General features: G+C 41.5%; 1 protein-coding gene and 1 long non-coding RNA gene across 2 annotated transcripts; both read left to right on the forward strand.

Annotated features, from left to right (window-relative positions):
* Positions 1-1,529: 1,529 nt before the first annotated feature.
* Positions 1,530-4,099, forward strand: LOC109872581 (uncharacterized). Its single transcript, XR_002252490.2, has 3 exons — positions 1,530-1,698; positions 2,223-2,339; positions 2,485-4,099. It is a non-coding gene; the product is annotated as an uncharacterized LOC109872581 (long non-coding RNA).
* A 1,992-nt stretch (positions 4,100-6,091) lies between these two features.
* LOC109872942 (UAP56-interacting factor) lies at positions 6,092-9,894 on the forward strand. Its single transcript, XM_020464374.2, has 9 exons — positions 6,092-6,439; positions 6,983-7,147; positions 7,270-7,406; positions 7,542-7,627; positions 8,177-8,267; positions 8,572-8,618; positions 8,717-8,791; positions 8,948-9,056; positions 9,204-9,894. The coding sequence occupies exons 1-9, from the start codon at positions 6,319-6,321 to the stop codon at positions 9,330-9,332; spliced, it is 960 nt and encodes a 319-aa protein (XP_020319963.1). The 5' UTR covers positions 6,092-6,318; the 3' UTR covers positions 9,333-9,894.
* Positions 9,895-10,560: the final 666 nt, after the last annotated feature.

Here is a 10,560-nt window from a genome sequence, read left to right on the forward strand (position 1 = left end):
TCCGTGTTGTACTGGACTGCGTTCCTGGGTTTTAGTGGCTGCTGTTGTGGTCCTGTGCCTGTTCTGTTGATGGACATATAATAAAACGCCATTCTTGCAATTTTTACTCTCCTGCACCTGACTCCACACCCACCTCTCCTAGGGATAACCTGACAACTCCTGTGTTCCAATGGCACGTTGTGTTAGCTAATCCAAGTTTGTCATTTTAAAAGGCTAATTGATCATTAGAAAACCCTTTTGCAATTATGTTAGCACAGCTGAAAACTGTTGTGCTGATTATAATAGAAAGAGGAGTGGGAGGCCCAGTTGCACAACTAAGTAAGAGGACAAGTACATTAGAGTGTCTAGTTTGAGAAACAGACGCCTCACAAATCGTCAACTGGCAGCTTCATTAAATAGTGCCCGCTCAACACCAGTCTCAACATCAACAGTGAGGAGACGACTCCGGGACGCTGGCCTTCTAGGCAGAGTTGCAAAGAAAATCAGACTGGCCAATAGTTGCAAAGATATCTCAGACTGGCCAATAAAAAGAAAAGGGCCCTCCCACTCCTCTTTCTATTCTGGTTAGAGCCAGTTTGCGCTGTTCTGTGAATAGAGTAGTACACAGCGTTGTACCAGATCTTCAGTTTCTTGGCAATTTGTCGCATGGAATAGCCTTCATTTCTCATAACAAGAATAGACTGACGAGTTTCAGAAGAAAGTTCATTACAGCTCAGCATTTAACACCATAGTACCCTCCAAACTCGTCATCAAGCTCGAGACACTGGGTCTCGACCCCGCCCTGTGCAACTGGGTACTGGACTTCCTGACGGGCCGCCCCCAGGTGGTGAGGGTAGGTAACAACCTGATGGGCCGCCCCCAGGTGGTGAGGGTAGGTAACAACATCTCCACCCCGCTGATCCTCAACACTGGGGCCCCACAAGGGTGCGTTCTGAGCCCTCTCCTGTACTCCCTGTTCACCCACGACTGCGTGGCCACGCACGCCTCCAACTCAATCATCAAGTTTGCGGACAACACTACAGTGGTAGGCTTGATTACCAACAACGATGAGACGATCTACAGGGAGGAGGTGAGGGCCCTCGGAGTGTGGTGTCAGGTGTGGTGTCAACTATTTCAGCACCGTTTCGCGCTGCTCTGAGACAAGTATGGGGACTGGTCTTAATAAATCAATTCGATTTTTTTATTTTCACTGAATCTACATTTGGGTATTGGTTAGCCTACAATTAGGGTGTGGAAATGTTAGGATTATTTTGCTCTTCACTTCACCAGTTACTTAATAGCTTACTCCCTAATGTTCACATTGTACATTGCTATATTTTCCTAACAGAAACCCTGAGGTATTCGTTTTTCTTGGAATAGCAACACCATAATATTAATCCGATTAATTAAGCTACATTTCTTAAAATCAATCCCATATACTATGTTCTTACAAAAATATGTTTTAAATTCAGTACAGCCAATACTAAAAACTGTCAAATGCTTCTCAAAGATGCCCTCTGGTGGTCAAACTAGCACTAACTAGCATTAATGACAACAATGGCTGACACTTAAATAAGTGCTATAGAATTCTGCGGCAGCAAAAGCTGTGCTGCAATAAGGCACAACTTTTAAAGAAAGAACCACTGTATCTAGTGGTAGTTAATACCTCAACATACTACAAGATGAAGCTGCCCTTCCAGCGCTATCTGCTGCAGAAAGGTGAGATTTCTCTTTTACTTTCTGTAGCTTACTTAGCTAGATCTTCTGGTTGGCTGATGGTGATAACTGACTGAGTAATAATCAACAGCATTTACTGTAAATGGTTACCTATCTGGCACTTTGCATAGATAACTTGCTTACACATTCAACAATATCAAATTAAGTGCGTGCGCGTGCGCGTGTGCGTGTGTGCTGAATGTGCCCGCAGATCATCATGAACTCCCCCCCCCCACTTCTCTCTCTCTCTCTCTCTCTGTATCTCTCTCTTTCTGTCTTTCTTTCTTTCTCACTCTCCCCCAACTTCTCTCTCTCTCTGTATCTCTCTTTCTGTCTTTCTTTCTTTCTCACTCCCCCCCACTTCTCTCTCTCTCTGTATCTCTCTCTTTCTGTCTTTCTTTCTTTCTCACTCTCCCCCCCCACTTCTCTCTCTCTCTCTCTCTCTCTCTCTCTCTGTATCTCTCTCTTTCTGTCTTTCTTTCTCTCTCTCTTTCCCCTCTCTCCCTCCCTCTCTCTCACACCCTAAGAACCATTCAAACAGTTCAGTCACTCAGCCCTATCCAGTGGAAATGATGCTCTCAAGGTCCTGCTTTACCGCCTCCTGCAATACCCTGGTGAGAAGTAATAAGTCTGGCCCCATGACTGTAAGTCTACATATCTCTCTAACCCTACTGTGCTGAGACAATATGACTCTAGAACAGTTTTACACTATTTTAAAAGAAATGCACTTTTTTAAATGGAACAGTGAATATTGATCTATCTTTCTCTCTGTCTTGACCATCCTTACAGTTCACTCACAGATGGTATCTAGGCAGGTTAATTGCACCTGTAGGCCTGTTTGAGGGACAACTGGACAGCACATTTTAGAATGCTTGGACCTCAGCTGAGACCCTCTTCTCCTTCCTTGTCCTTCAAGGACAGTCCCTTCTTCTTCTACACTTGCTGTTAGGCATGATGCCCTCAAAGTATGTCACTCTCATGTTGTGTGGTATTACCTATAGAAGACTCCAAGACACTTTCAAATTGTTTGCCTGTGAATGGTTGTCCACATCAGCCTATTTACCTTTTTAAATACTGCGTCCCTCACAGAATTTGAATGATCCCTCAACTGCCCCATGCTCTCTTTCTCTCCAGATCAGGGGAAGTTGCTTTGCTTTTGACAAAGCCCTCATCCTACATTCTGTTCAACTGCTTTTTGATTCAGTTTGTTTAATTCAATGATAAAACATTTTTTTACAGAAAGTTGACAAGGCAATTGTATGGATGGATGTTGGCATAGGAGACGAAAGTGGATAGATGGGTGTAGATGGGTTTGGTTGAAGAAACTCCCTCTGCCTCTAGCTCCTGTATTCAAAACTTGCCAAATACATTCACCATCCACTTCAGCTAGTATCACCTGTTGTTAGGCCTGTTTTAAAATCTTAAGGTCAAGCACTTTGGATGAAGTGTGAAAATGTGATGTAGGCTGCGTTGTCATGTTTATGAATGTGTTGGTAGTGTCTGAACAATCACGTATCCAATGAAGAGTTTCTTAAATCTGACCAGGTTTGAAGTTACTGATTTTTCAGCCAGTAGTCGGCAGTAATGTGCTACCCACCTCAGGAACCTTGATTGACCTGGTCCAGTTCAAATAGTGACTAGAGGCCCAACCTTTGTTCTTTGGGGGTAGTTAACCTTAACCTCAAATGCAGGTGAATCCTGTAGGCCACTAACAATCATGCGCAATATAGTATAACCTATAAAAAGAACTGTACGTACACTGTCTCACTGGGTCTTTTCCAAAGAAGTCTAATGTGAGAGGTTTGCTGTGGCTCTGCATGATTATGGATTAGAGTAAAAGAGATTCATAGCCAAAGGCCCGAACCTACTGGCCTGGCTGACGCCTAATTCAAAGTCCTCCTGACTTCAGGGTCTGGAAAGGCCCCCCCGCCGAATGAATCAATCAATGAGTGAATCAATCGAATGAATCAATCAATGAGTCCACACAATTTCTGAGTGAATATTGTATTAACAAAACTGCCTCCTGTCCTGTTAATTCACTAGCAAATTAATATTAGATTTGAGCAGAAACTCTTATCCAGAGCAACTAGGGTTACATGTCTTTCTCAGGGGCACATCAACAGATTTGTCACCTAGTCGCCTTGGGGATTCGAATCATCGACCTTTCGAGTTACTGGTCCAACGCTTTAAACCACACATTTCATTATATTATAGCACAGCAGTGGTAGTATTATTGCTGTTTTAAAGCTTGAGCTCCTACTGTAGATGTATTGCCTAATAGCCAAGATAATTTGTAGAATGTGCAACTCAATGCATTCAATCCTGACCTTTCGTTTTCAAGTGTATCTCCACAAACATTAGCGGGCAGACAAGGCCACACAAAGACCTCAGACACCAGCGGATAATTGAAGTACCCAAAAAGGCCACTAGATATCATACTGACAGAGATTCTTAAAAATAGATAGTACAAGTCATTTTATAAATGTACTGTATCTCTACCAAAACACATGCTAAATGTAATGTTAGTACAAGCAACCTATACTCTCAAGAAGCGAGCAATACAATCGTAAATGGCAAAAAACCGGATACAGCAATATGCAACACTATATACATTGCACCGGGAGATGTCTAGAAAACCACTAGATGAAAGTAAAGGGCACCCGTGGTACAACGGAGCAGATTTCCCTGACTCATATTAAGCCTAGTTCTAGACTAAAAAAGCCCTTTAAATGAATAATATCCATTGATCTTGCTTTTAACTCTAGGACTAGGCTCAATCAGTGTCTGGGAAACCATCCCTTAGCCCATTAGCAGCAACATCAATATTAGGTAGGGACAGAGACATAGTGAGGCAAACTATTCTCCAACTTGGCATTAACATTACCATGACATTAACATGTTTTATTGTGGCCATGGAATCTTTGGGCCAGCATAACACCCAACAAAATTATGTCAGGCCCCTATGAGTGCTTTTGAACCCAGTTTCTACTTCCAGCATTAAGATATCCTGTGGGAGCAGCAAGAACATGTGGGTAGTGAAGTTGCAAATAGATCAAAATATTTGGCTCAGTTTCACAGCCAGATTTAGCAAGATTTGCTACATTGAAATTAGGACTGGGATTGGTATGTTTTATTTTGTTTCACTCAGAGATCAAAAAACGATTGGAAAATGGGCTTTATGCTCACGTTACCCTTTGAAACAATTAACATCATCTGTCAACTTTCAGCAGAGGTGGTGCTATCTAGTAGATTAGAAAGTGTACAACACAGGGGTATCCTGTACATGCACCACTATTCAACCGTATCTGGCTGCATTTAAACAGGCAGCCCAATTCAGATCTTTTTTTCACAATTTTTTTCACTAATTGATTGATGTGATCAATCACACTCTGATGTGATTGATCAAAAGACCAATTAGTGGAAAAAAAGATCAGAATTGGTCTGGATGTGTAAACGCAGCATTTAAGACTTGAACCACGATTAGGGCCATGCTTTTTCGTCGTTTTTTTGGAGGGGGCACTTAGCTTTTACCGTTATTTCCAGCATGATCCACTAGGTTTGCTGCAGGTTAAAAAAATCCTAGGAAATATTATACAGAAATCCATTGCTTATTTTTATTTAGAAGAAGAAAAAATGTATTCCCACAAAAAAATGAAAAGATATAAGTGAATTTATGTCCATCATCCCCCGATTCAGAATATATCATTTTCATAGTTATGGTATGCTTTGTGTAAGCATAATATATAATTCATATTATAAAAAATAAAATACAGATACAGAATATGCCTTCTTCATAGTCATGGAATGCTTGGTTCAATAGCTTTCAACAGAATTATCCACGGAATATCTGATATAAAACTAATTTTACCTCTGTGGCCTTTTGGAATAGAGATGCACGCCTTTTCTTATCAGGGACAAAAGGAACATAATCCCGTCTGTGCCATGACCTGTCTGTAAACTATTGGAGTTATAAACAGGTCCCAATACAGACCTGTATGATTAGGCATTTGAACATTTTGCACCTGGAACTAATCACAACTATGTATTTCCCACCAAAACTAAATTGTGTGGTTTGATTAACCCTCCGTCTCCAAAAATGCATTGCTGACAGGCCGACATAAATGTACTGTCAGATAATGTTGCTGATAGTGAGACTATTATTACGATCATTAATAATCACACCGGGTGATGTCTAATGAAACATATTGAACCCACAGAAAGACTTCTGTTGCACACAGTGTCTAGGCCTACTTTGTAAAAGGTCTACCAAGTGTTTTGCTTGCCTAGAGGCCTAACACTACTGTTAGAACATGAGCTATTTTAGGCTCTGTCATGCAATTGGTTGAATTCATTTTAGGCTCCGTCATGCAGTTGGTTGAATTCATTACAGGGTTGGGTTGCCTCTTCTCTGGACATTATCAGCGCAGCAGACAAACTTTACCAGCTGCCTAGGAGCAAGAGGGCCCCAATGTATGAGAGAAGTTTGAGTAAAATATAGTGTGTCACCTTTTTTGATCATTACTTTACTCGTGGAGGAAGATATAGGGTACATTTGAGACCATAATAAGTGAGAAGTCCATACAGGGCGTCAAAGGTTTGCCCCCTGCGTGCGACACAGGAATAATGGACATCGCAACCACTGCAGATGCAGCCACTGCCAAACCTGAACCCACTGCTATGGAGGAGTCAGATCCGCAAGAGCCCCAAGAGCCCCGCACATCGGAGAAGATCGACTTGTCACTAGGTTGGACATTTTCTCATGATTCTTTGCAGTGTGGGTGTTAACCAATCAAATGTTGTTCCAGTAAACAAAGCATAGTCAAATTCATGTCTTCATGTGTTCCATAGTGCAACGATAATTGCTATTTTATTCAATCTTATTGAACAATAAAATAAAATTCATTCGACACAAGTAGGCATCTTGGTGTGACATGGACCTGCACCACATGTTACATAGCCTGCACGTCAACAATCTGGTTTCTTATTCTCCTTTACTCTTTATGCAATATGCCACTTTAAAGTGTAGTGCTTTAATGGAGATGTAGGCCTGCTATTAAAACACCATCCATTTGAGAGATTAGGGGAGCTCATCCATTATTGTCATAATTGAGTTGAACATTGCAGACATAATGCCACTGTAATTTTGGACACCATTAGCTCCCCTAACATGTAATGGATTCGGCTTCTCAAGTGACAAGTTAAAGTGAGCGATTCCAACTTGGAGTGCATGCTTCAATTGTCAATGACTACTCTCATCTGAAACACAGCTTTACTTTCCTGTTCCCAGATGACATCATCAAACTGAACAAAAAAGAGAACAAGGCCAATAAGGCTGCCAACAAGGCTCGGGACCGACGCACCACAAGCAAAAACACTGTCCTCAAGAAACTGGACAGGGCAGGACAACAGCAGACATTTCCTTTCAGACGTGGTCCTTATCAATTCCAGCAAGGTACGCCTACTGTATTGGTCGCGCATCGCTTTACATATCCCTCCATATGAAGACATTCATCATTACCATATCATCACCCTCTTGGAGAAAGGAGCTGATTGTACTATAACTCTTTTTTTTAGGACCCTACAAATCGCGTTACATGGGACCCCCCATTCCTGGCTATTACAGAGTAAAGCCATATCTCAGAAAGACTCCTTTTGGAGCACATCACCTCAAAGGTGTGAGCCCTTTAAAAAGACCTCCTTTGAACACAAAGGTATGTGCACAGAAAATGACTGACATTTGCACTTTTCCAATATGTGAATATGATGCAATGTAGTAAGTGCACACACTGTTGAGTCCAAGTTACTGGTCAGATGTGACAAAAGGATTTATTTATTTTTACCCTCAGGAAGGAGCACAGTTCGGAAAACGTAAACCGTTGTTCAAGGGTGCGTTTTATCAACCATACAGAGGTCCCCCAGGGGCTTTGAGAAGGTACAGCATGTTTGCTTAATGCATTATCACAGCACTTTTATAATGCGTAAGATTCACTTAGACTCTGACATGGCTTTCCTTCTCTCTGAGCACATGGGTTTTATGTGTGCATGGGTTTTTATGTGTGTATAGTATATACATTATCTGTATGCATGGGTTTTATGCGTGTATAGTATATACATGATGTGCATGTATGTCATTATGTTATGTTTGTGTAAACACAGGATTTGTACATCAGGTGTGCAGTTAAGAAACATTCAAAATGAGTAGCTTCAGGGTCAGATGGACTTGAACTTTGGGAACCTACTCTAGTCTTATGTAAATGTATCAAGGCCTGGACTCCTTTTCTTCTTCCTTTTCTAATTATATTAGCAATTTACTGAGTTATGACATAAGATTTTGATAGATAGGTTTATTTGTGAAACACATCGATTCCATTTGTTCACAATTCCATGCACTTTTAGGGATTTCGCTAGGGATATTGTTTGTCTTTTTCATTTGTTTTGTACAGTCTCTTTATGGGCATGATTCTTGTGTCACTGTATTTAGGCCTCCTCCCCAATTCAGAGGGCAGAAGAAGCCACCATTCCAGCCCAAACAGAGACAGGGCGGTGTGAAGCCATTCATCCTAAACAGAGGGGTATTTTGTTATTTTCACATTTATAACACTTACACACAACCTTTAGTAGGCCATGCTATTCAGAGGAATGAATGTACAGTATCTCTGCACTTACAGTAAGAGCCATGCAAACAGAGGTCATGTTCAGCATGAGTAAAACAAGGCATATTACTGGGTACTGTTCAATGAATACTGTTTTTTTTATGGTTTGCAATAGATGATCATAGTACGGTGTCTAATACCTACAAATTCATCTGAATGAATACACAGAATAATAGTAAAAGAAACCCTTACATGTACATTTATCATCTTCCCCTCCTTCTAGTTTCCTGCGGCAAATGGAAAAATGGATAAGTACCAAAAGGTTAGAAGGTGAGATAACATCACTGTGGTTGCTTGTAACAAATAAACCAAATTATATTGGTAGTATTGCTCATTATTATATGTTCTCATAACATTACCTGCAATAGCTGGAAAAAGGCGCCCTCTGGTGTTTCTACCTTGACGGTGTCACTGCCCAACTCCAAAGCCAACTCAGAGCCCGCGTGAGTTGCACATACATTAGTACACACTGCAGCCATGTTTTACAGAAAGGCCTTTGTGGGTTCTGTCAAAAACAAACGTTTTATTACTAATTACTAATTATGTGCATTCAAAAGCTAATCCTTATCTGTCCTGTGTCTTTACCTGATCTCTCTCAGGGCCAAGGCTAAGCAGGCCACAGTGCTGGACCGATCCAGTCCATCAGGGGTGTCCCCCCAGCCCAAAGGCATCCCTCTCAGATTTAACTTCAAGGCCACTATAAATCAGGTGATATGCCATTACCAGTATTTAGAACATTTCAATGTCTTTAGCATAGAGAGCCTATGAAATTCAGATTCTAATTCTGTCGTTCCACCAGCTACCTTCTCCTTATAAATAATGAATGTGTCACCTTGACTGTTTCCTGGTTTTCAGACGGGAGTGACCCTCAATGACCGCTTCACTGGTATGAGGATCTGGGCAGGCCTAGGACAGGGTCCACAGAGGGGCAGTGGCAGGGGAAGAGGCAGAGGCCGAGAAGGCCGGACTGTCATCCTACAGTGATCATTGTTGAGGACCTGTGCTGTCTGTAGCCTATATAAAAAACATCTCATTAATCCCCCTGTTAACCCTCCCAATATGCTCACATTTTGAAGACATTTAATATGGATGTTTATTTTAGTATGTATGGCACGCATTTAGTTACTTCTTGTTTACAAAATGTTTGGACCTTGGAAAAAGTCTAGACATTCAATGAATTAAATGACAAGTGAGAAAGAGCTGAAGTGACAGGCTACACAGATTTATATACTCTTCATATAGACGGTAGAACACATTTATTTTGGGAACCATCATGTGAAGTTAGGACAGTGATCTCAGCCTGTTACCCAAAGTATTTTTAGCTCTTGTTAATGGGGTTGGCATGTACAGTGCCTTCGGAAAGTATTCAGACCCCTTGACTTTTCCCACATTTTGTTAGGTTATACAGCCTTATTCTAAAGTTGATAACAAACAAAACAATCCTCATTGATCTACACACAATATCCCATAATGACAAATCAAAAACTGTTTTTTAGAATTGTTTGCTAATTTATAAAAATAAAATAAAAATGAAATATCACATTTACATAAGTATTCCGAACTTTTACTCAGTACTTTGTTGAAGCACGTTTGGCAGCGATTACAGCCTCGAGTCTTCTTTAGTATGACACTACAAGCTTGGCACACCTGTATTTGGGGAGTTTATCACCATTCTTCTCTGAAGATCCTCTCAAACTCTGTCAGGTTGGATGGGGTGTGTTGTTGCACAGCTATTTTCAGGTCTCTCCAGATATGTTCGATCGGATTCAAGTCCAGGCTCTGGTTGGGCCTCTCAAGGACATTCAGAGACTTGTCCCGAAGCCACACCTGCATTGTCCTGGCTGTGTGCCAAGAGTCATTGTCCTGTTGGAAGGTCAGTCTAAGGTCCTGAGCACTCTGTAGCAGGTTTTCATCAAGGATCTCTCTGTACTTTGCTCCGTTGATCTTTTCCTCGATCCTGACTAGTCTCCCAGTCCCTGCTGCTGAAAATCATCTCCACAGCATGATACTGCCACCACCATGCTTCACCGTAGGGATGGTGCCAGGTTTCCTCCAGATGTGACACTTGGCAATCAGGTCAAAGAGTTCAATATTGGTTTCACCAGACCAGAGAATCTTGTTTCTCATGGTCTCAGAGTCTTTAGGTGCCTTTTGGCAAACTCCATGCGGGCTGTCATGTGCCTTTTACTGAGGAGTGGCTTCCATCTGGCCA

Source organism: Oncorhynchus kisutch, linkage group LG28, assembly GCF_002021735.2.
Source record: "Oncorhynchus kisutch isolate 150728-3 linkage group LG28, Okis_V2, whole genome shotgun sequence".
In the NCBI taxonomy this organism is placed as follows: Eukaryota; Metazoa; Chordata; class Actinopteri; order Salmoniformes; family Salmonidae; genus Oncorhynchus; species Oncorhynchus kisutch.